This window comes from Cydia fagiglandana, chromosome 3 (genome assembly GCF_963556715.1).
Source record: "Cydia fagiglandana chromosome 3, ilCydFagi1.1, whole genome shotgun sequence".
NCBI lineage: Eukaryota > Metazoa > Arthropoda > Insecta > Lepidoptera > Tortricidae > Cydia > Cydia fagiglandana.
Window position 1 is genome coordinate 19,944,555 of NC_085934.1, and position 26,130 is coordinate 19,970,684.

Here is a 26,130-nt window from a genome sequence, read left to right on the forward strand (position 1 = left end):
CGAACTTCGATTTTCGCGGTTATAGCCCTGATTTGATTCTGATGAAGTATAAATTTAATATTCCGTGATAACCAATCTCCTTGCCTTTGACTAAAAGCCGTAACACACTACCGCACCTCGATCTTGTCAACATTGTCTACTTAAACGTGTTATAATAAATGTCAGCTTGTTTCTACTCTGTGGTCAATATACCGTACCATAGACATAAATAGTTTATTTTATTACAACTAGTGAATGAGTCCGTTCAACTTCAACAAGATATAAACAAAAATTGTGCAGTGATTGTAGTGGGCGTAGTCACTAGCGCCTTTTATCTGATAAATTAATTGATTATAAAAGATAAGGCCCTAATGCTGTAGCGACATTGTACTAGATAAAAATATAGGGCTACTCTGATAAAAAGAATGCAAACCCAACACATTTAGGGCACAGTGTAATGTTTTGTTCTTCAGTAACTTGACTAACCAGATTTTCGTATAAATTGTAAGGATTAATAACGTTTTCTTACTGTTGCTGTATTTATAAAGTGATTATGGAATAGGTATAATTCATGAAAGTGTCTAAGTTCGAAGAAAAGTGACTCAAACTACAACTTACATCGACTATGTGATTCATCAAAACTTTTCTCTTAATTACTGTGTGTAAGGTGCGTGTGATGCGAGAAAAATGTTCCAGAAAGCATTATTAGCCCTTTTTCTGACTGCTAACGTGCAATGCCAATCGAACAAAGACTTATACAATGGACAGTATAACAACGAATTTTATAAAACGCAAAGATTGGACAGTTCTCAAGAGACAAGACTGCCTAATCCTGGAGACAGTGATTACAGGACTTATGTGTATAACAGCAGGAGATACGGGACGGATCCAACCCGGTACAATCCTTTCAATCCCAGTATAAACCAGCCGGGAGGTTTTCCATACAATCCCCTTAATACAAACCCTTTGGATGACTCATACAAGTTTAACACAGTAAGTTTTTGAATTTTTTACATGTTCTACTGAATTGCTTGTTTACATGACTGTTTGTTTACTTTATCAACCATCTAACAATTGTAACAGAAACTTTTAACCTCAGTTCAAAAGTACGTAAAAATAGGACGGTGTAAAGAAAAAAGAATCTAATAGGAATACTGTGGGTTCCTTCCTTGTGCACTAACATAAGACATGTTAGTATGTTAGTCTGTTAGTCCCTTGCTTTTTATTGGTTGGCACTGGTATCTTAATTAAAGATTATGTTTCGGTTTAGTTAAATGATTGTAGTTTTAATATTTAATGACATTCTGTAAACAATGTGTACCTAAATATGAAAAATATTCCTAAAAGTTCTTTGTTAACATATTTTTGGACCTGTATTGCAATTTATTATCTGTAACATCCGAACAGTTATCTTGGCAATCTATATTATACTCTGTGATTACAGCCCCAAGACCCAAACAACCCAGATGCCCTGTTCCCGGGAGTGCTCGGGGGCTGGAGAGAGGACCTCCAAGGCAGGGAGCGGCGGGACTCACGGATGCTCAAGCGAGACATCTTTGTTAACACAAACTATGGACAAGTGCAGGGTTTTAAGGTAATTAAAAGTAATGTATTTGAATTAAATATTATAATATGTTATATGAATGTACAGTCGCCATCACCATCAGATATATTAGAACTGCCAAAGTGCTCAAAAATATCTGAAGATACAAATACAAGTAATTTATTGAGAAAAGTATAGTACAGTGGTTGTTCTTAATGACTAACGCTTACGCTCTAACGCTTTGGCAATAGAGACATGTTCAGATATTTGTGAGTGCCTTGCGGCCCCGATATATTTGATGGCAACTGTACCATAAACTTAAATGTTACCTATCAAAAGCAATCCAAACTTCCCTCGCCATATTCTTTCCAAAATACTAACAAATTAGGTATTTGTATCCTCATAGCACTCTCTGAAGGTTATATTCATTAAAGACATCTATCCAATTATATTTTAGTGTTTATAATAGTCAGATGATAGTCAGAGTGTTTTCCATTAAACAATTCTGCTGCTAGACATCAGACATCACATATTGGTTAAATTGGCTCAATTAGTTAGTAACAAGATCAAGCAGCTGCTTTTAAACGCACATTTTATTTAGAGGATTTTTTTCAGGTCCATTTATATGACAATCCAGATCCAGACTCTGGATATAGACCCTGGTTGACTCCAGTAGAAAGGATACAGGGAGAGGCCTCAGTTTTCCTGGGGATTCCCTATGCTAGACCTCCTGTTTTGGATGGAAGATTCAAGGTAAGTTGCTACATTGCATTCTCTAGTTTGCGATCACGGGTTATTCCCACTAGTTACCACCAAGTTCTTACCAGTGGTAACTCCTGGGAACTTTTTTCCCACCTTTTACCACTAGTAACTACTGGGAAAAGGTATTCCCAGTAGTTACCACCAACTCAGTTTGGTCGGTCAGTTACCACTGGTAAAAGGTGGGATTTTTTTTCCCAGTAGTTACCAGTGGTAAAAGGTGGGAAAATAAAATCCCATTAGTTACCACTGGTAAGAACTTGGTGGTAACTAGCAGGAATAACCGGCGATCACCGCTCAAAAATCTTAGTTCTGCATCTCTCAGTGACTGAGAGGGCAACTCGAATGCACACTGACTTCAGAATGATGTTATACGCTCGTACTTCTCTCTACATAACGACCTAGGATAACTAAATGAGATCATTCAGATGTCATTCTGATAATGTCAGTGTATGTTCGAATGATCTGTGACCAATCTTCTAAAAATTGTTGTGTGTGACCACGTCTCTATGCTACTAAAATGACAGTCTAATTAGCCAATTAATCCTCCCATCCTATTTTTGTATCAATTTTGTATTATAATGACAAATTATTCGAATAAATTGAGACAATTTACTTGTTTTAATATCGTACTTATTAAACAATGTTAATGTACATTATCTTCCTTCCATAGCCCCCTCGACAGCACCCAGGCTGGCAGCTCCTCCAGGCCGTAGACTGGGGCCCCGCATGCCCCCAACCAGTTAGGTTCACCGGGGCAACCAAAGGCATCCGCGACATGGACGAAGATTGTCTGTATCTCAACATATTCTCGCCTAATGTAAGTACCAGTTTTTTATGTGTAAATGGCAGGTGACATCAGATTTAACCCCTCAACGGCCTCCTAGCCTAGTTGGTAGAGACCCGGAACAACAGGCACGGGTTTGAATCCTGGTATGGGCATTTATTTGTGTGTTCATCACAAATATTTATTACTGAGTTATGTACTTTCGTACGAGACTAAAGTTGTCCTATAATTTTATTTATATAGCCCTTTATTCTGAACATGATTGTTGGTTTTTAGTTTTGAATGTTTATATGAAGTCTCTTGGTTCAGTGTGCCTGTCGGCAAAGTTGTCCTATAATACCTATTAAAAAAAATTGTATGATTATATTTCCTGACCTATTTCTCTTTGCTGGGAAGCGAGGATTTAAACCTTTGGTGAATCAACTGATATATTGAATAGTAAATTAAATAATTTAAACATACAAGTACACAATTTACTACAACATGTGAAAAATAATGAAAGTAGCATACAAACAATAATTTAAAAAATATATGAAGTAACTTAAAAAAAATACATACGTATTTCAAGCCATTGGCCATTTTTAAGGCCGCCTATTGTCTTATGTCCTTCATAATCTAGGTCTGCGTGCCGAAGCGTATTATAATAATTGTTTTGTCACATAAGCTGTGCCACATAAATTGCAACTTATGTAAATGGCATACAGTCGTATTTACTATGATATTTGGAACGGATTTGTATAAGTATTATGTTGATAATAATTATAATTAGGTATATGGGTCTCGTCCGCAGAGATGTAGTTCGTTTGATATGATTTCATAATAAGTAATAGTTGTACAACATACATAAGGTGCAAAAGGTTATTAGTATTTGTTGCCTAATGGATAGGTCAGTATAATAACATAAGCATTCCTGTAAAGTTAGCAGATTGAAACAACGCGCCACTCGCGCCAGAACTTCACTTCCAAATATTAATAAATCACTATTTTTATTGTTTATATATTAGTTTTTGGGCTTCCTACCCAAAGGGTAAAAAATGGGACCCTATTACTAAGACTCCACTGTCAGTCTGTCTGTCTATCACCAGGCTGTATCTCATGATTCTCATAAACCGTAACTGATTGTTAATTTTTTTACAGATGATATGTTTCTGTTGTCCTTATAACAACAAATATTAAAAACAGAATAAAATAAATATTTACACTGTAATTAATCTACATATTGAGGGCATCTCTCAATATGTAGATTAATTACAGTGTAAATATCTTTTTCTTAAGCTATTCGAGAATGCGTCAAAGGTATCTCTATCTATCTACAGTCTACACCTTTGGCGCGTAGTCTAATCCGGTACTTCTAATGCTGACTGTACTAAATACTTAATTTTCAGAGTTTCTATTATAATACTCAAATCTAAACATAGCCTCTAGAAAGTTTTATTTTTAAGTAACGCGGTAATCTCATTACGTAAATAGACGCCAAATAATTACTCTTTCAACTGAAATTAGCATAGTGATTTCACGCTGCATCGGTCAAAAGTTCATTGACCCGTAATCTCATTAAGCTTGCATTGGTTTAATTACTCCAATTCATCCGGTAAAGCGCGTGGCGGTTAGTAGTTTTTAAATGAGTAATAATATACTTTATGCCAATGGAATAAGAGTTACAATTGGTCAGTTAACAGTGTGCACGATGGCACATATGCCGAAATGACCTTTACTATCTTCGCGCACAGATAGTCATCACTAAATAGAGCGTTTAAAGTAATTTTCAGTTGCTTCTCATACTATGTTTTAGTTTAACTCACATTTATAGACGGGTCTATCGCGAATTTATTTTATTACGGTCTTTGTTTAACGACGTTTCGACACAGGTTTCACTGGTCGTGGTCTGCTAATGTCGGTAAATAAAGGTAATAATATAAATTCGCGATAGACCCGTGTATAAATTTAATGTGAGTTAATAATTAATATGTGTTCAAAACCCTAAAGTTATAAATATTATATGTTTTAGTTTTATCGTGAAATTTAATTAATATATCTCACCAATCCCAATAGGTCTCAGGAAAGGGGGAGGCCTATGTTCAGCAGTGGACGTTTTATGGCTGAGATGATGATGATGATCTCACCAATTATGGGCTCAGTTAGGTTGCGTCCACATTTATGGGCTGTACCTATGTGTACGAGAGTAGGTAACAAAAACACCTGTTTTCCGGGAATATACCTAAATAGTCTGCTTTGGTATAAGTTTTGTAAGATGTTACAGAAGGCATAGATCTCATAGGCATGTTTCGTTTATTTGTAAATATGACAGCGCATGTTGCATCTAGTTGTAGGTGATCTATGCCTTCGCAATAAGACCACAGATTCAATCAACGCGACGATGCTGCCTGGTAATTCGAATTTGAACTCTATACCTTTATCATACGTAGTCATATTCATATTTATCTAATTATACAATGGTCTTATCGTGTCAGCCTAATTTGAACTTTACAGCATGGATATAAGCAGGCGCGGATCCAGCCCTAAAAAAAGGTTGTGGTCACAGCCACTCCAAATTCGGCCAAGTGCGAGTGGAGGGTACCTGATGATTCCCCGACCAATAAATTCGCAGAGGGATCGCAAGCGATTTATTTCAGTCTATAATACACACTTACAATTTTACAATTTTTAGCAGATTGTCTAGTCGCATTGTAACGTTGTAACGTTTCGCCGAAAATGGTTTCGTAGAGTCAATTATTCGTAGATGTAACTATTGGCCGACTAACTTTTGGTAGACTCTTGATTCACATATCATTCAGTTCGCTTCTGTGTAAATTAGCAGACCAATTATTAGAAGAATTTCATTAGAGTAATCTTTTCATCAAGCAACCTTCAGTCGAGTAACGTTTTATATCTTTTATAAAGTTTTTGTCAAGTGGCACTCGATCACACTACGTATAGGTCAGGAAATGAATGCTCAAAAAACGTTGTAGAGGGAAATGCTAGGAACACAATTTTTGAAAATGAATTCAGCACCCCCGATTTATACGAAAATGATACCAAACACGGCCTAGCAGCTTCACTAATGTAGATATCAAGATAAAATTGAAAGCCCTAAATAAACTTTCAAGATCGGATATCTCAAAAACTATTCAAGATAACGAAAAACTTGATTGAATAAAACTTGTAACAAATTTTATCAGCTTTTGGTTTGTCTTAGTAGTCATGTCGCTAAGACGCAAAGTTTCCAAGATATAAGTGAAAAACCGAAAAATGAGACCTTCTTTCCCCCCTCTACCCCCCAGCACCGGGGCTACGGCCGGGGACTTTTGATATGTTCACCTCCTAACTAGGTCCAAACAAAGTTATGGACTCAAAAATTGTGTTCCTAGCATTTCCCTCTATAACTTTTTATTGCTTGGCCTAATATAAGTACTGTGGACGGTTTTACCTGTGGACACTGCCGGTATTTAAAGATCTACCTACTAACGATCGTGAACTTAAAAAAATGCATTTTCTTATTCGTCGGGTGACAAGCAAAAGTCATTAACTAACACCATTGAAATTATTGGACAATAAACCGGGTTACAAAGTGTAATAAAATGCATTGTTACTTTAATTTTTCGATAGTACTTATTAGGTAGTGACTGTTGCTTGTTACCCGACGATATTACTTACAGATATTAACCATATTTATAAATTGACGGAGATTTTTTTGGCTCTGAAAAAAAATTTATGTTAATAACTTGTAATTATATATAATAAAAGTGTTATTTTATTAATAACTAAATTTTTATCCTCGTAATATAAATGTTTTTTTTTTTTGTGAATTCGGTGAATGATACAAGTGTGTAAATAATCACAAAATAAGCTTCAAGGTTTCATTGTTGTTTTCTACAGTTTTCGCATTTCACCAGATGTTTAATTGATACCTAACTAAATAGCATGGTTAATAAAAAGGAGGTAGAGTAGTGTACCTACCTATGGTTAATTTACTCGGGCAATTTTGACGTTCATCAAACGATAATTCTACGAAAAGTAAATCTGCGTATCGATCAACTGACTACTCTGCGTACTTATACCTAATGAAATTCTGCCAAAGCGTCTGCGATACTAAAATCGGCGTTTTTCTAGTCGGGGAATCAATCGGGCACCCTATTAGGGTTGTGGGCATGCCCACCGTGCCCACAACGGTGGATCCGCGCCTGGATATAAGGCTGATAGTTCACAACTAATAGCCTATGCCGTTTTTGCCGCTGACACGTCAATCTGATTTGAACTCTATGGCGTTAGTGTTACAGTCAGTTTGGCAATTAATGGACGGATTAATATTGCATCATATGCGTGATAGATGGGGTTGATTGACTTGATTGGTTAGTAAACTGTCGGTTGCTTTGTTTAATTTTGAAATTGGGACTTCTCTTGGGGTAAGGAGAATGAGCCAAGTTTAAGCTGCCTTATTACTTTAAGTTACTAAGATACTTTAAGTTTCGTTAAGCTTATTTTAGTGTACTAGGAGCACCTTTAGATTCATTAATTTACTTATACTTACCAAGCTTATTTTATTGTGCTACGAGTAGGAGCACCATTAAATTCATTAATTTACTTATACATACTTACTTCTCGAGTTGCTATTGGTCTCATAATATGCTTCAATGGAGCATTCCACGGGCTCTCCCGTACAAACGCATTTTATTTCCTGCGTTACGAATTTTTTTTCGGCATTTAAAGCAGGCGATTATTTTTCTGTGAATATTTTTGACCATTTGTCATATAAAATGAAACTCTTATGCCTGCAAATCTTCAGAAAATTCGCGTTTGTACGGAACAAACGGTAGACAATTTCATGGAATGCTCCAATAGGCATAGACAAAACTTAAAAAAGCTATATATTTTATTTATTTATTTATTTACATAAGGAGATCCAACAGCTAACTAAATGACAATGGAATCATAAATAGATATATAGAGCCAATTACAGGAACTCGCAAATAGATATGTAGTAAAAACATATACTTAAGTAACACGCATCACACACACACACACACACACACACACATCGCACACATGAAAGAGATAAGACTCAAACCAAAACTAACAACATTCGCTTACATAATCAAAGCCTACTACCGGTGACAGGACACCAATTAAGTAAATAGTGTAAAAACAAAGAAAAAAAAAACTGAAAAACTAAGAACAAAATAAAGTGTTATGTTATAACTTAGATACTACATATACAAAGCACTCACTTACGAGATAAATAAAAAGTGCCTAATTGAAACACATTTCCGTCAATTTACGCCTCACGGAGGGAATGTCGCAATTAAATATATCAATGTCAAGCTCTTTCGTTAGCTTATTCAAATTACGGCTCGCACGGTTAAGAAAACTATTACGTCTGTAGTTGGATGATGTTCGCTTTAATGAGATAGGAGGAAAGTATCTTTTTAACCGAGAAGGGGTTACGAATGAGATCTGCTGGAGCAATTCCGGGCAATCTATTTCACCAGTTATGATTTTAAGGAGGAATATAACATCAGCAATTTCACGTCGTTCGAATAATGGTACCAGATGCTGTTTCCTACAAGTAACTAAGTAATCAGTTCGACTAGAGGGGCACTTAAGTTTATGGCTCAAATACTTTAGAAACTTTTTCTGCACACGTTCTATCCTACCTATGTACGTATTATAGCAGGGGTTCCAGATTTGGGATGCATATTCAAGTTTACTTCGAACTAGAGAGCAAAACAAGATTTTAAGTGTTTTAGCCTGAGTAAAATAAATGGAACTGCGCATTATAAAGCCTAGCGTTTTCAGGGCACTACTTACAATACCGTCAATATGAGTATCAAATAGAAGTTTAAAATCATGTACCACTCCCAAATCTCTCATAGATTGGACCTTATTCAATAATTGGCCTTTGAGTTTATATGTGGTAGGAATTATGTTATGTCTACGCGAAAATGTCAGGAAGGAACATTTCGATGGATTCAAATCTAATTTATTATTTAAACAATATTCGTCGAGTCGCGTGAGGTCAGATTGAATCAGCAGTGAGTCATAGGTCGTATTCACTTTCCCAAAGATCTTCATGTCATCAGCAAAACAGAGTAGTTTAGAATGTATGAAGCACTTACTGATGTCGTTAATAAAAATGTTAAAAAGCAGTGGTCCGAGCAGTGAACCCTGGGGGACGCCACTAGGAATAGTCACCCACCCTGAGATGTAATTATTCAGCACAACTGCCTGGGACCTATTGTCGATATAAGAAGAGAACCATCTCAGTAAGTCGCCACAGATTCCGATGTCATACAACTTGGATATCAGGATAGCATGGTCAATACGATCAAAAGCCTTGCTGTAATCCGTGTAAATGACATCAACCTGGGTGCCATTATCCATCGCACCAGTAACATACTCATTGAGAAGGACAAGGTTGGATACTGTCGATCTGCGCTGCAAAAAGCCATGTTGGTTCGGGCTAAAAGAACTTTTCAAGGAAGAATAGACTTGGTTATATACAATTTTTTCTAAAACTTTCGATAGTATACATAATTTGGAAATAGGTCTATAATTTTTGATGTCAGTTTTAGGTCCTTTTTTATGTACTGGTGTGATGAAGGCCGACTTCCACAATGGCGGGACAATACCCTCTGCGAGTGAGCGCTTAAATAACAAGGAAATGGGAACCGCCAAGCTATCAGAACAATTTATCAGGAACTGGGCAGGTAGATCATCGGGGCCAGCTGACTTAGACGGGTCTAGTTTAAGTAGCATGTTTCTGACTATACCAGAGCTTACACCAATACGCGTCAAGATAGCTGTAGAATTAACAACATTACTAGGATTAGGAACAGTGTTATTGGAATTTGATGTTGAAAAAGACGATAAGAAATAATCTGAGAAAGCCCTGCATATATCTGGTCCAGTGTTAACTAAGTCACCATCATAATTTAAACTATTAGGTATGCCATGTGATTTAGACCGCGATTTGACAAATGACCAGAAATGTTTAGGGTTTTTACATATATTACTCTCGACATTACAAATATAATTAGTAAAACACTGTTGCTCCAGCCTTCGTACTCTGTCCCGCTGTACAGTAAACGATACCAAATCAGATTTATTCCTATATTTTTTATATTTTTTCAAATATTTAAATTTTTCCTTAATAGCATATTTCAAAGGACGTGAGAACCACGATGGAAACGAATCAACTTTAATTTTTTTACTTGGAACAAATTTGTGCCTCAGTCGTTCATAGTTTTCGTAAAAGAAATTGAGAGAATTAACTAACGAACGCGTAGAAAACTCCGCCTCCCAGTTTATGGATGAAAATTCACTATTTATGGACGCGTAGTCACCCTTGTTATAAAAATATTTCACGCGAGAGTCGGATCGCAACAAGTCAATAAAAGTGAAATTAACCTCAATTACTAAAGCTTTGTGGTACGGGTCAATCGGTACCAATGGATTCAGACATTCGCACACACTTACAACATCGTTCGATAGAACGAGATCCAACAGCTTCCCGAAATTATTTAAGACGTCATTATACTGGCAAAGACCGTGTGTAAACAAATCATCTACTAAACTGCATTCATCACTACTTACGTAATTAGACGGAACTAACGAGGAATCCCGGGGCGTCCATAAAATATTACTCATGTTGAAGTCACCGACTACTAAAAACTTATCGTTAGGATTACTTAAAATGTTATCACCTAAACGGCCCAAAAAATTGGATAACTGCTGCGAGAAAGAGTGGCCCTGAGATTGCTTACACAGGTATAATACACAAATATGAAGTTTGACCGAATGTTTGTTACCGTCATTAAGTGTTAAAGTGACCCATAAGTCCTCAGCAGAAGACTGGTAAGTTGGCTGCGGTGTTACTGTCAACTGCCTACGAGTAGCAATTAGCACACCTCCACCTCGGGTTTGACCCGTTAAAGCAAGATCACGATCCCGCCGCCATACAACGTAGTGGTCATCAAATAATTCAGAATCTAGGATCTCATCCACTAACCACGTCTCGGTCAAGATAATTATGTCATAAACTTCCCTACTAAGATTACGGTAAAATGTTAAAGTTTTCGAACGAAGGCCCCGTACGTTTTGATAATAAATAGTAGGATAAGTCCTTCCTACTGTCGAGCTATCGAATGGAATAACATAAAACTAAAATAGAATAATTGTAGATTAAAACACATGAAATAATTGCGAATCGTATAAAAATAAGTAGGTAGGTACAAGGAGAATAGCAACTTATAAAATAAGCGAGCGCGCAAACACCATCCAAAACAGAACATAAAATCAATGCTATGAGTGCGAGAGAGCAAGATCATTAACATAAAGTGTAACAAATGCGACAAAACGAGATCATTACATTTAAGTGAGCGGCTCGAAAATGCGTAACAACCAATGCACTTAGTGATAAGCCCGTGCAGTAAACAATAGGAGCGGTCGACCCGGGTGGTCCGTACTGCGGTACTCAAACTTACGTGCACCCGGAGTAAAAACAAAGTAGGTAACATTAACATTAAATTCGACCACAATAACTTTAATAAACAACAAACTAGAGTAACTTGTTTAAATCGCACTCGTTATTTATAACAGTAATTTTTGAACTATCATTTTTACGGACATGAATTTTACAATATTTGACCCAAATATACTCATAACCTTTAGCCTTAAGGGTTTTTTTTGTATTGGTAAGTAGTTTCTTATTTTCCGAAGTCAGGTGATCATTCAAATATATATTATGAGTGCTGCCCTGGAACCCGATATCTTCCGCTGTGAGCTTCTTCTTCAATCTTGCCGAGGCTATGAGGTCTTCTTTTACGTAGCGGTTATTGAAACGAACTATTATTAGCTTCTCGTTTGAGTTTTTTTAAACTCTATTCCAGACGGAAGCAGGCACCACAGCCCAGAAATACCCAGTAATGGTGTACATCCACGGCGGGCAGTTCTCCTCGGGAGCCTCGAACCTGTTCCCCGCTCATATGCTCGCGGCCTTTTACAAGGTCGTCGTGGTCTCCATCAACTACAGGCTTGGTGCTCTTGGTAAGTAGGAAGTACTGATCAACAATCTTATTTCAGTGTATGTATATGTATACTGAACTTATTAAAGCTGTCATTAAAATTAAACTATTACCTACGCTTGTACTGTGTTAAATGTCTCGTTAATAAAAGAAGAGAATGAGGTACCTACATAACATTACGTATGAATGATAACAGTGAAATATAATTTTAAAAATAAGACGCTGACAATTTCTTGCCTGTTGTAATAGTGTGTCTGTTGCTGCGCATTCTCATGGTGTGATACCTGTAACATTTTAAGACTGTGAACTAAGTAATTTGAATGTTTTTGCCATATCTAATTCCAAAAGTCTGGCTTCATAAAACTATTGCTCAAAGTATGTATACGTATTTCTTTTACAGGCTTTCTCTCTACTGCCGACGACAACTCCCCTGGCAACTACGGCATACTCGACCAGGCGATGGCCTTACGTTGGATCCGGGACAACATAGGTAAGGCTTTTGACTGGTTTAAACCTTTAATATCTTGTGTTCCATTGACTATTAAAAGTTCCATGGCTGAGAGTATACTGACATTTGTAATGCGTGAATAATTTCTACAAAAATACGTTCTTAAAGAAAACTTGCAGTTTATTATCTAAGATATATTTCACAGGTATACCTCAGGGTGATACTATAGGGCCATAACTATTCCTAGTGTAAATGTAATAGTAAATATAATAATAACAATAAATTAAACGATTATTAATAATGGATAGAGTTCGACCAAGAAAAGTCTGCATCAATTTTGATAGCTCACGCAGTGCAGGTGTTATTTATACGTCATCATTTCACAGAAGTTTGACGTTTAAAATAACATTTGCACTGCGTGGGCTATCAAAATCGCTGCAAACTTTTCTTGGTCTAACTCTAAGAGCGTGTTTGATATATGCCCTAACGACAGTAATTACTTACCACTCGAAGCCCTCATTTGGGAACAACCATAGTCTTATTGAAGTATAATCGCATTCCTTGTTGTAGATCCGTTCAATGGGGACCGCAATTCCATCACCCTTTTCGGGCCGGGCGCTGGCGCCGCCTCTGCTGGTTTGTTGGCCTTAGCGCCGACCACAAGGGATATAGTCACCGGCATTATAGCTCAGGTAAAGGTTTAAATGATGATGATGATGATACATTCCTGTTATCCCTCATTAGGGACATAGGGCTCGCAGAAGAATCCTCCATTTGTCACGATCTTGAGCGGCTTCTTCCAGCTCTTTCCAGCCGAGTCCAGTTGAGCCAGCCTCTTTCTCAACTGATCGCCTCCATGTAGTACAAGGCCTCCCCGACCGCCTACTACCGGCCGCATGCCAGCGGAGACCCTGCTTGGCCAGATGGCTGTCCGGCCTACGGAGTACGTGTCCGATCCAGCGCCATTTCCTTTCGAGGATTTCCCTTTTAAGCGAAGGTTTAAATAACGAGTAATAACTAAGTTGCCGCGTAAGAGCCCTCGCGGTTCAACTTCGATTTATTTCTTATGCAAACGTGCGTGGTCGTACGCATTTAACCGCCATACTTTAAATATTTATGTATGATGCGAAAATATTAACATCCAAAAACGTTGCAGGATAAAGAATATCTAAAGCTCACTCCACACTCGTACGCGAAACGCGGCGCGAAGCCGCCATTCCCGCACGAGTGTGGAGTGAGCTTTCTAACACCTATATATTTTTAAACTTTTCCATAAAGGCTGGATTTAACTATCTATTTTATTTTACTTACAGAGCGGCTCAGCGCTCGCAGACTGGGCGATGATAGAAGACAAGTTTCGTGTGCAAAACACCTCGCTCGTGTTCGGCCGTCTACTCGGCTGCCCCATCGACTCTTCATGGAAACTGGTCAACTGTCTCCGTCAAGGCCGTAGTTTCTACGAGTTGGGGAATGCTGAATTTGAGGTATTTTACTACACTAGCCTGTCCTTATAAGAGTTGATTGGAAGACCTCGCTCATGTTCGGTCATCAACTCCACTGCCTCTTTTGACTCTTCATGGAAACCGGTCGACGGTCTCCGTCAAGGTCGTATCTTTTGCGAGCTAGGAAACGCTGAATTTGAGGTACTTACCTGTCAAATGCTGTCTTGTCGTGCACTCTACGGTCACCTTTGGGGGTTTTGGTACCCCACTTTGACCTTAAACTGTGTTGATTATATATATTTTTTACCTTTCAGCCTCACGTCGGCTTCATCCCCTGGGGTCCAGTCTACGAGAATAACTTCACATACCCTGCCGACGGCTGGTACGAGGGCTGGAGGGAGCGAGACTGGCACTTCCTGGACGCCATGCCTGAAGACCTCATCCGCAGGAGGCAGTTCAACCCCGCGCTGCGATACATGACCGGCGTCACCACGCAGGAGGCGGCCTATGTGCTGTGTGAGTACATGTAGACAGGTTATATACTATAGGATACAGGGTTGGAGACGCGACTGGCATTCATGGACGCTATGCCTGAAGACCTCATCCGCAGGAGGCAGTTCAACCCCGCGCTGCGATACATGACCGGCGTCACCACGCAGGAGGTGGCCTATGTGCTGTGTGAGTACATGTAGACAGGTTATATACTATAGGATACAGGGTTGAAGACGCGACTGGCATTCATGGACGCTATGCCTGAAGACCTCATCCGCAGGAGGCAGTTCAACCCCGCGCTGCGATACATGACCGGCGTCACCACGCAGGAGGCGGCCTACGTGCTGTGTGAGTACATGTAGACAGGTTATATGCTATAGGATACCTCGAGGGTTGGAGACGCGACCGGCACATCCTGGACGCCATGCCTGAAGACCTCATCCGCAGGAGGCAGTTCAACCCCGCGCTGCGCTACATGACCGGCGTCACCACGCAGGAGGCGGCCTACGTGCTGTGTGAGTACATGTAGACAGGTTATATACTATAGGATACCTCGAGGGTTGGAGACGCGATGGCACTTCCTGGACGCCATGCCTGAAGACCTCATCCGCAGGAAGCAGTTCAGTACTTCTTTTTGTCACGGTTCGTATAAAACAATTTGGGTCTAACGGTGGGTTTTGACGTAAATTCACGTAATATTTTGCACTCTTTTGGCCTTAGAAGTTGCATCAGAAATGCACGGTTTAAAGTCAGGGTTCCTCCTCAGCATCTCACCGTAAAGGGACCGTGTGCGTTGTAAGGCTCTTGAAAGAACATTAAATTTACGTAAAATAACTTTCTTTGTCCACAGATAACAACCAATCTCTAGCGCCCAACTTCGAGATATCAGAGACGTGGTTCAACCAGAAGGTGCAAGAGCTGGTGAAGCGGTACAACTACACGCTGAACCCGCGGGGAGTGTACGAGGCGATCCGCTACATGTATACCTACCACCCCGAGCCGCATAACGTCAGCGCCATCAGGGACCAATATGTGCACGTAAGTGTGTTAAAATTCATATTTGTTCATATTTGTGTGTTGTATTTGTGTAAACAGAATAACGGTAACACTTTTTCACAGCAGTTATCAAATTTTTTAAGTAACCTAAGTGTAATAGTATCTAATAACCCCGATGACAAATATTTAGTGGTTGGTGATTTTAATATGAGTAACATTATATGGACTGGCGGCGGCTCGTCTATGATTCCGTCTAATTATGTTACCGCTGATGAGTGCAGTTTAATTGACGATTTAAGCATGCTTGGTCTACTTCAATATAATGGTGTTTTCAATCAATTTAATAAGTTGTTAGATCTCGTCCTTTGCAATGATCTTGTCTCTGTGTGTGAATGCCCTACCGCCCTGGTACCCATTGATCCCTATCATAAGCCCATAATAATTCGTATGAATTTTTCAATGACGGACCCCTTACATTCAGCTCCTCAGGTGAAATTCTTTTATAATAAGGGTGACTACGAGTCTATTGATAAGGAGTTAACATTAATAAATTGGGAAGAGGAGTTTTCTGGACGTACTCTTAATCAGTCACTTGATTTCTTTTACGAATCTTTTAAGATGTTAAGGGATAGTTACATACCTAAAAAGAAAATTTATTCTGATTCGTATCCGGTATGGTATTCATTAGCACTAAAGAAGGTTCTAAAAGAAAAACATAAATACTTTAAAAAATTGAAGAGATATGGTAATATATCCGATTTAATTTCATTTAATGTTCTGAGAGACAGGGCGCATAGATTGGAGCAGCACTGCTTTGATATATACATGGAACGTGTGGAATCGAATATAGAGAAGTCCCCTAAGCAGTTTTGGGCATTTGTTAAATCTCGTTCGACTTCAAACAAAATTCCTAGTTGCTTGAAATATAATAATAGGTCGGTTAACAATGGGCCAGACATTTGTAACGCTTTTTCTGAATATTTTACTTCTACTTTCTCCTCGCTAAATTTTCCACCTCAGGTAAATCATAGTACGGGTTGTGTATTCGGCTTGAGTGGTGTTGAAGTGAACCCGAATATGGTCACTAGAATACTACTCAACTTGGATACAGCTAAATCTGCTGGCCCAGATGAGTTACCAGCTCTGTTTTTAAAGAACTGTGCCAAGGCACTTGTCATACCTATTGTTCTATTATTTAGACGCTCTTTAAAAGAATGCACAGTTCCTGATATTTGGAAATCAGCCTTTATCACCCCTGTTTATAAAAAAGGATCTAAAGCGGATATAACTAATTATAGACCTATCTCTAAGTTATGTATTTTGGCCAAGGTTTTTGAGAAAATTGTTTATGAACAAGTATATATTTCACTTAAACACTCATTTATCTTAAATCAACACGGTTTCTTACAACGTAGGTCTACTATTTCAAATCTTGTGTTATTTAATGAATATGTATCTAAGGCAATGGATGACGGCTTTCAAGTTGACGTAGTCTACACAGACTACAGTAAGGCCTTCGATAAAATTGACCACCGGTTATTAATTTCTAAACTTGAAAATATAGGAATCAATGGAGATCTACTGAGATGGTTCACATCCTATATTGATAATAGATCTCAGGCCGTAGTTGTCAACAATTACATGTCAGGGTGGGTAACGGTTCCAAGTGGAGTCCCCCAAGGATCTTTACTGGGTCCGTTACTTTTTAATATCTTTATTAATGACATTGGGAACTGTTTCACCTACTCTAACCTACTCTGCTTTGCCGATGATATGAAAATTTTTATAAAAGTAAAGTATCCCCATGATTCAAGTCTCTTACAGTCTGATTTGTTACGCCTAGATGAGTACTGCCTAGCTAATGGGCTTGACCTGAATCCTTCCAAATGTTTCTCAATGTCATTTTCGCGCAAATATAACCCAATTGTTACTTCTTACAGGCTTAAGGGTCAACTTCTTGTCAAAATACCCTTTATGAAGGATCTTGGAGTCATCCAAAACTCCAAACTGCTATTTGATAAGCATATTGATAGTATAGTAGGCAGTGCATATAGGTCATTAGGCTTCATAATGCGTAATTCCACTCACTTTAAGCAAGCAAAAACATTGAAAGTGCTATACTGCTCATTAGTCAGAAGCAAGCTGGAGTACGCATCTCAAATATGGAACCCCTGCTATTCTACATATACTGAAAGAATAGAACGTATTCAACGTAAATTCATTAAATTTCTGTGTTTCAAAACTAAATCTCCTTATAGCTCATCTAACTATCTATCTATTTGTAAAAGACATCACTTAGTTCCACTTCAAAAACGGCGGGAAATAGCTGACATAACTTATTTACTTAGTATCACTACTGGTTTGGTGGATAGTCCTGAGTTACTTTCCAATATCTCTTTTAATACTCCCACTCGTTGTAAAAGGTATTATCCTCCTATTTCCGTTAAATTTTCATCGTCTAAATACAGACAAAATAGTTTCTTGTCGCGTGCGAGTAGAGCTTTAAACAATCTGGCAAACCAATTAGATATAGATATATTTAATTGTAAGATACCTTTGGTTAAACATTATTTGACGCTAAAATGTTTTGATTGAGCATGTGTAATAAGTATTTGTTTGCTACTTTTCTATTGTATTTCTGATTGTAGGTTTTTTTTTTAAATATTGTCATTTTTGGAGTGTACTTAATATTTACTGTAAAAAAAAAAGAAAAAACTCTTATGTTGTGTGTTGCTGTGTCCGAGCGTCGACACTTTTCATTCAAGTAAATTTGAATGTACAATCTCTAGCTACATGTGTGATCCTGTAATTGGCTTTCCATCTCTTATTAATGTGGCATACTCTGTATAGATAGCTGTTGGATCTCCATAACATAAATAAATAAATAAAAATAAATAAAAACACTTGAGGCACTTAGATATTAGTGTCTTACTCTGTGATTTAGTAGAAATAGAACTACTTTATTAAGTAATAGAATTAAACTATTGTGGTTTTTGGACATTGGACTCTAATTTATTAAACAAAGCTATTGTTTCTTTTATATAGAGATGGTTTCTGTTCTAAGTGAGACGAAAAAAGTCCGTTTAAAAAGCATTTTTATCGTCATATCGACTATCTAGGTATATGGTTAAATTCATAGGAGAAATACGTATCGCAACCAAAAGGTATCATTAGTATGTCACTTAAGTGTGTACCAGTAAAGCGGTACAACTACACCCTGCATCTGCGAGGAGTCTACGAAGTTTTCTGGTACATGTAAGGCCTCAGGTCGACGTCTGGATGACTCACGGACTTCTGACCGAAGTCTCCTGTTTGGCGAGTCCGGGGCAACCTGCCGAATCCTACGCCGACAAAGATCGCTCTTTAGCGATAAGATCACCTGCTATCTGCCTCTATAATCAAATCTGTTTCTGAAATTGTATCATCTACTGGACTGTTCTACCTTCTGTCTGTCTATATTCACAGCTCCTATCGGACTTTCTATACCGCGCCCCTACCGACAAGATGGTGAAACTCCTCCTTGAACAAAAAGTCCCAGTGTACATGTACGTCCTGAATACAACAGTAGAATCCTACAACTGGCCCCATTGGAGACAGTACTCACACGACGTCGAACATTACTTCCTGACTGGGGCTCCGTTCATGGACCAAGAGTTCTTCCCGAGGAAGCAGAGGATCGAGAGGCAGATGTGGACGCCGAATGATAGAAACATGAGCCATTTCTTTATGAAGGCGTTCTCGGATTTCGCGAGGTTTGGGTGAGTTGATTGCGATTTATTGACAGACGTTTGTCAAACAAAAATGAATCAAATATCATTTATTATCCGACAACTAAAACCCATCTTACAGACTAAAATGCACATAATAATTATGACTTTACAAGACCCACCGGTGACACAGAATAAATAATAGTACTAGGTACAGAAGATTCACTCTAACAAAACGCGTCTGTTACGATTAGGACAGATAATGACCGCTTGGTGGCGACAGCGCCACGCGCGGCTTATTGCTAACCACCAAAATTGGTGTGGGACGGATGTACTTGTAGTTACCTGTTGCAAAGCGACGAAATCGCAGGGTGAATCACGCCTGCCGGTCATTAGTTAAAATAAGTTATAATAATTATTATTTTTCAGCAACCCAACCCGCACAAGAATTCTCGGTGTGCACTTCGAACAAGCGACAGAAGGTCAACTCCGCTATCTCAACCTCAACACCACGTACAACTCAACCATACAGCTCAACTACCGACAGACCGAACTGGCCTTCTGGACGATGTATCTACCGACGGTAGTGGGCCGGTTCGTGCCGACCTACCCTCCTATCACTGAGGTAATTATCTGTAGACAATCAAATACATGATACAACTCCGCCATCCAGCTCAACTACCGACAGACTGAACTGGCCTTCTGGACGATGTATCTACCGACAGTGGGCCGGTTCGTGCCGACCTACCCTCCGATCACTGAGGTAATATATCTGTAGACAAGCAAATACACCATGCAACTCTACCATACAGCTCAACTACCGACAGACCGAACTGGCCTTCTGGACGATGTATCTACCGACGGTAGTGGGCCGGTTTGTGCCGACCTACCCTCCTATTACTGAGGTAATATATCTGTAGACAATCAAATACATGATACAACTCAACCATCCAGCTCAACTACCGACAGACCGAACTGGCCTTCTGGACGATGTATCTACCAACGGTAGTGGGCCGGTTCGTGCCGACCTACCCTCCTGTTACTTAGTCGGTCCGGTCAGTATTTATCAGAGAATTGATTTTAAGCCCTGGTTTCCTAGGATAGCGGTGCTGTCATATAGCGGCCACCTCCATATAAAATACTACGACATCCATATTTAGCCGTATTATTTTGTATGGAGACGGCCGCTATATGACGGCACCGCTATCCTAGGAAACCCGAGCTTAAGAGTTGCAGCTGTGTTGACAGTAACAATTCTATTGACCAATTTAGTACCCATTACCATTATAGAGTGAAATCTCGGTAGCTCTATTTGCAGAACGATGGACTAGTCATCCAGAGTCGCGAGACAGTGAATTTTTCCGTTTTCCGTTTATTTCTACGCTTTGTTTTGTTTCCAGTATTGGTGGGAGCCAAAGCAACCGCTCCAAATTGCCTTTTGGACTGTGTCGGTGGCGTGTCTCCTGCTCATAGTATTGGTGGTTGTCTGCTGTATGCTGTGGCGGAATGCTAAGAGGTAAATTAATTACAGTTAACTCAATCTTCCCTAAAGATCGGTTTTTCTATGGTAGCCGTCATAATTAGACCGACCGCTTAACTGAGTCTTCGCCTGCGCGGTACGGGGGTGACGGGGCGGGACGACTAAGGGTGGCGGGGAAGGTGCGGGCGCCGTACGCCTCAGCGATGGCTCAGTTAAGGCCCCCCCCACATCTGGCGTCTTTCGAGCGTCGGCGTCTACAGTTCTATGGCCGACGTCGACGCAACGTCGACGCAGCGTCGACGCAACTGCGCAGCGACGTCATTTTCCATAGCGCTGGACCGACGCCGACAGACGCCGACGCTCGAAAGACGCCAGATGTGGGGGGGACCCTAAGCGGTCGGTCTATAGCGGCCGTCTCCATACTAAATCTTCTTCTCTGTCGTATCGCTCTTGACAGAGCGGTCGTGGTCACGTTGAGGCGTCCGCATCGGTAGGAGAGGCAGACACAGCTCTTCGCACGATCTCCCGCCATCTCTCCCTGTTGGCAGACTGTCTGGCACAGTCAGATACGCTACTATACGCCATACTAAATAATACGGCTAAATATGGATGTCGTAGTATTTGTTTGGAGACGGCCGCTATATGACGGCACCGCTATCCTAGGAAACCAAGGCATAATCATTATTATAAACTAGCGACCCCCCCGGCTTCGCACGGGTACACAAAACCTTATCAGATTCTGTACGCCTAAACCTTCCTCAAGAATTTTTGATATAAATAACCAGGTGAAAACCGCATGAAAATCAGTTCAGTAGCTTTGAATTTATCGAGAACATACAGACAGACAGACAGACGCGGCGGGGGACTTTGTTTTATAAGATGTAGTTATAGTGATGCTTTAAGGGTTCTTATGCTCCATGTGCATAAGGACCATTCTCTAATAGAAAGATGGAAAGCCACATATTTTTTTTTTTTTTTTTGTTTTATATTGGGGACATTTTACACAGATCAACCTAGCCCCAAACTAAGCAAAGCTTGTACTATGGGTGCTAGGCGACGATATATATACTTATATAGATAAATACATACTTATATACATAGAAAACACCCATGACTCAGGAACAAATATTAGTGTTCATCACACAAATAAATGCCCTTACTGGGATTCGAACCCAGGACCATCGGCTTAGCAGGCAGGGTCACTACCCACTAGGCCAGACCGGTCGTCAACGTCGTATTACGAGTATGAAAAATATAGACGTCTAGCGTCTTAAAAATGCATATTACAATCTTCTAATACTTTTTATATTTCACGCAGGGCTATGCCTCCTAAATGGAAATTACTACCGGCAATGTAGGTGAAATATTACGAGTAGATAATGTTATGCTGTGAATTTTTTTGTTAGATTAAATTGGTTTTTATTTTGCTTGTCATGAAAACCTGTGTACATGTGTCAAGTTCTCCTCGGTTTGCCATCATAATGTTTGCAGTTTTGTTATATCCTCCTAAGGCCCAAGGTCCTACCTATAGTACTTATTCAGTTCAATGGAATTTAAACCATATTCGATTGGAGCAGAGTTGCTTTTGGTTTATTTCGTTCAGTTTTTAAACAACGCAAAATCAACTCTATTGCCTACATTGTAGGTTCAAATTTTAGTGGCAAAATTTTTATTTTTTATTTGTATGGGTGGGCCTTAGGAGGATATGTGTCGGCGGCCGATCATAAGATCAGGCAGATCGTAATGTTCCGTTTTGACGATAGTCTCATTAAACCAGTACGAGTATATAGGCAGGATAGGTTCGTTAGGTTGCTTCAGATGCCCGAAGGGCAAACTGCCCAGAAATAGGAACCCCGCATAGCGGGGCTCCGTCGACCCAGGGAACGAGTCAAAGATTTTCACGTTTCACGATATGCCTAGGAATTGATCTTACGATCGTCCGCCGACATATGCATGTAGATGTGACAGAATGGTGTTTTTATTAATTTCTTAACGTTTTTTGCCGTTTATAATGAAAGAGCATTTTTTGCTTAAGCTTTGAATAGTTTTAATGTCAAGCTAAGAGAGAAAAATCGAGATCTACTGTTGAAGTAGATCGAGCTGTATGTACAGGCCGCGTAGCCAAGATGCCGATCGCTTACGCTCCGTAGCGATCGAAACGCAACTGTCACTGTCGCACTAATATGGAAGAGTGATAGAGAGACATATTGCTTTTCGTTGTCGAAGCGATAGCGATTGTGACCTTGGCTAGGCCGGCTGAATTGCCACATAATGTACTGAGGCCTACATCGTTAGTTACATCGGCTCCCAAATTACGAAAAAACATCGTTATTGCAGAGAATCTGACCGTTTCTACGACGGCGACATATTCATGGTTCCTGAGCTGGACGAGAGCGGCATCGACAACGCGACGCGGTCGCGCGACAATATCTACGAGTACCGCGATGTGCCCGTCAAGAAACCTCATACACCGCCCACTCTTAGTCGAGCTGTAAGTACCTAAGATGTTAGTTAACTGTAGTTTATTAATTCTCAATCAGTAAAGATCCGAAAAATTTTTCCTTTTTTTCAAAATTTCTACATTGTGGTGAAGGCCGCCAACGGAGCTGCAGCTGACGTTCGCGAGGCCTCATGATACAATTTTTAGAAACAGTTTATACGTACTCTTGTACTGTCCGTTCTCAGAGGGAGACGTTTTTCCATTATCTCAAATATTGTGAATTTAACTTTCTAGCCTAATATCAACCTTCGTACATATGCACCTGCCGCGATAGCAGAGGACGCCTGTTCGGTTCCAGCCTGGGGCACTGGAGGTCACTTTTTCTTAGAATATGACATTTATTTCAGCTTATAACTTCCGTGCAGTCCAGAAAAGGTTCACGATAGGCGTGGCATTCATAGGGTTAACAAACCTTTTTTTTTGTCGACAGACGTCCCAGCCGGCGACACTGACCACATTATCGACCCGGCCGCCGTCGGCCGCGTCCACGGGCTCGGCGCTGTCCCTGCAGGAGGGGCTGGTGGCCAGCTCGCCCGCGCCCGCGCCCGCGCCGCCGCTGCCGCGCGCGCGCTCCAGGACGCAGATCGTGAAGGGAGTGCCGCAGACCACCGTTTAAACCGCTAGTTTAACAAGTATATCGAGCGATTGCCGTCAGTAGAAAAAAGCGGCAATCTTAAAAAAATAGGTGCAAAAGATATAAAATTTGAATTTCGCGCCTGTTTCTGCTGACAAAGTTGTTTCACAGACTACTAATCATGGACTGACTTCGTAACGAGCCGATAGGGAGCGTGCAGAAGCGCCCTATTCATTGGCGCCAAGTATTATGTCAAGTTTCCATTTTTAGATTAAGCTCCTACATGGCAGACCCTCCTAAGTGAAAGCCAGCGTGAAGTGGCAGCACCCGCTTAGAAGCGAGAATTGTTTTTGCTTTCGATTAAGGTCACGAAATGGCAGCCCCTGTAACATACACGGTCTATATTTCGTGCACACACAAATAACGTCAACTATGAACCATGCATCGCGCTGCCCTCGTTGTGTGAATATGTGTCAAAATAGCACCGAAAAAACAATTGTTTGAAATTGAAGCAATTTTTTCCTTTTATTTAAATTTTGTTAGATAGAACAATTTTATTTTTATATTTTCGTTCTTTATCTGCAAGCCATGATTGTATTTATCTCGAACTCTTAATATTTACCTGCACTCATTAATATTTAACGATAAGTTTTCATTTTTATTGCTTTTTATTCTTTTGTTTTTCTTTGCTTGTTTTGTTTTTTAATAATACCACCGTTAATTAGTTTAAGTATCATTATGAGAAAGTTTGTACCTTAACAATAATTATGACAGTATTAAAATCAACATTCCATATTACTATTCACAGTTATTATTTTATAGTACATGTGGTACTCCTTACCGCACTAGTGCGATAATTAGCACATTACGTAACCATGTCGAAAATTTAAAGGGCCAAGTGTACTGTAAAACGTACAATACATGTAATGTAATATTTACGCGTGATTATTTTAGTGGATTTGTTAATAATCAATATGACTGTTTTACGTAAATCGATGACTGATAACACTACATAATATGAATATGAAACTCAAAATACGAGTTACATAAAATAGTTGTCGAAATTACTGTTTTGATAGCTTAAAATGCTCGTCAGTCCAATTTTATCGCTAGTTTTAGGGACACTGTAGACATTAAAATTGCCTTACTTGTGAGTTTCATTACATTTTGAATTCATTACATTTTATACTGAATTACAGAGCAACATTAAAATTTCCTTACTTTTGAGTTTCATTACATTTTATACTGAATTACAGAGCAACATTAAAATTGCCTTACTTGTGAGTTTCATTACATTTTATACTGAGTTAAAGAGCAATTAGTGAAAACACCATATCACAAAATACTCCATAGCGTCTCTTTTAAAATAATGATAAATAACATAACCTAATTTAGTGCCTTGGATTAGTTGGATTATATACTATGGGTAAAAAAAATATGTTTATAATTAAAAGTTAACATAACACTAAGTATTTTGTGTACATGTTACCTTAAAGGTAAAGTTAGCCCATAAGAACTAATGATTAACTTACAATTGCAATGTGCAGCTTACTTCTTAATTTTACACACTTTACTATTAAAAAGTAATATTAGTATTAGCCACACAGAATAATTAGGCAGAGTTCGCTAAGACTACACTGTCATTTCATAACAACCTTATTTTATAGTGTTTATATGTAGTTAAATTTTTCTGAGGTGATTTTTGGGCTTACCCTTTTCGACACCGTGTCAAACACAAAAGCTGTCACTCGGACGCCACGTCACAAAACTGAAATTGAACTTTATGCATATGCACGTAGGTCTATGTTGCTCTGTGATCTGTAACGGGTTAATCCGTCTTTGGCGTTGGACCTGCGGCGCGGATATATCGGTTATTCGCGTCCAAAAGGTTAAACCTAAAAAATCACCTCACGAAGTTCCAACGACACGCACGACACGCATACATTCTTAAATCGAAAATGAATGACTCGAACCTTAAAAGTGTGTATGTGTGCGTGCGAAATCGACCTGCCATGAAGTCACAACGTTGTCTTAGCGACCTTTCCTGTGGTATTAGACATGAAAAGACATTTTTTTTATAATATAATTATATAATTAACTTTAAATGTTTGTGATCGTCTGTCCGTCCATTTTGTGCAATCGTGTGTTATTTGTAATGTGCCTTGAAAGGTAGGTAGGTATTTAGCTATTTATTATCAATCTATCTTGTATAGTTACTTTACACGAAATTAAACAAATGATGATATTTGTTATGTTTTATTTTAAACGAAATAAATGTCACATACAAAAGAGAAAACCCAAGGAAGGCTTATAGTTTAACTAGTAGTGTGAATACTTGTAAACAAAAAACACAGATTAAAATATTTTCATAGGAACATAATTTAAATTGTTCTTAGAAGATGT

General features: G+C 39.1%; 1 protein-coding gene across 1 annotated transcript; it reads left to right on the plus strand.

Annotated features, from left to right (window-relative positions):
* The first annotated feature begins 237 nt into the window (after positions 1 to 237).
* LOC134680318 (cholinesterase) lies at positions 238 to 25,972 on the plus strand. Its single transcript, XM_063539433.1, has 16 exons — positions 238 to 972; positions 1,424 to 1,573; positions 2,138 to 2,275; positions 2,955 to 3,101; positions 11,954 to 12,110; positions 12,489 to 12,578; positions 13,107 to 13,228; positions 13,850 to 14,020; positions 14,293 to 14,494; positions 15,321 to 15,508; positions 18,932 to 19,224; positions 19,603 to 19,798; positions 20,574 to 20,689; positions 21,972 to 22,007; positions 22,991 to 23,144; positions 23,584 to 25,972. The coding sequence occupies exons 1-16, from the start codon at positions 667 to 669 to the stop codon at positions 23,767 to 23,769; spliced, it is 2,652 nt and encodes an 883-aa protein (XP_063395503.1). The 5' UTR covers positions 238 to 666; the 3' UTR covers positions 23,770 to 25,972.
* Positions 25,973 to 26,130: the final 158 nt, after the last annotated feature.

Coding starts and splice junctions, on each gene's coding strand:
- LOC134680318 (XM_063539433.1), top strand. CDS start 667: ATGTTCCAGAAAGCATTATTAGCCCTTTTTCTGACTGCTAACGTGCAA. Junction 12,111..12,488: donor CTACAGGCTTGGTGCTCTTG/GTAAGTAGGAAG, acceptor TTTCTTTTACAG/GCTTTCTCTCTACTGCCGAC. Junction 23,145..23,583: donor CGCCCACTCTTAGTCGAGCT/GTAAGTACCTAA, acceptor TTTTGTCGACAG/ACGTCCCAGCCGGCGACACT.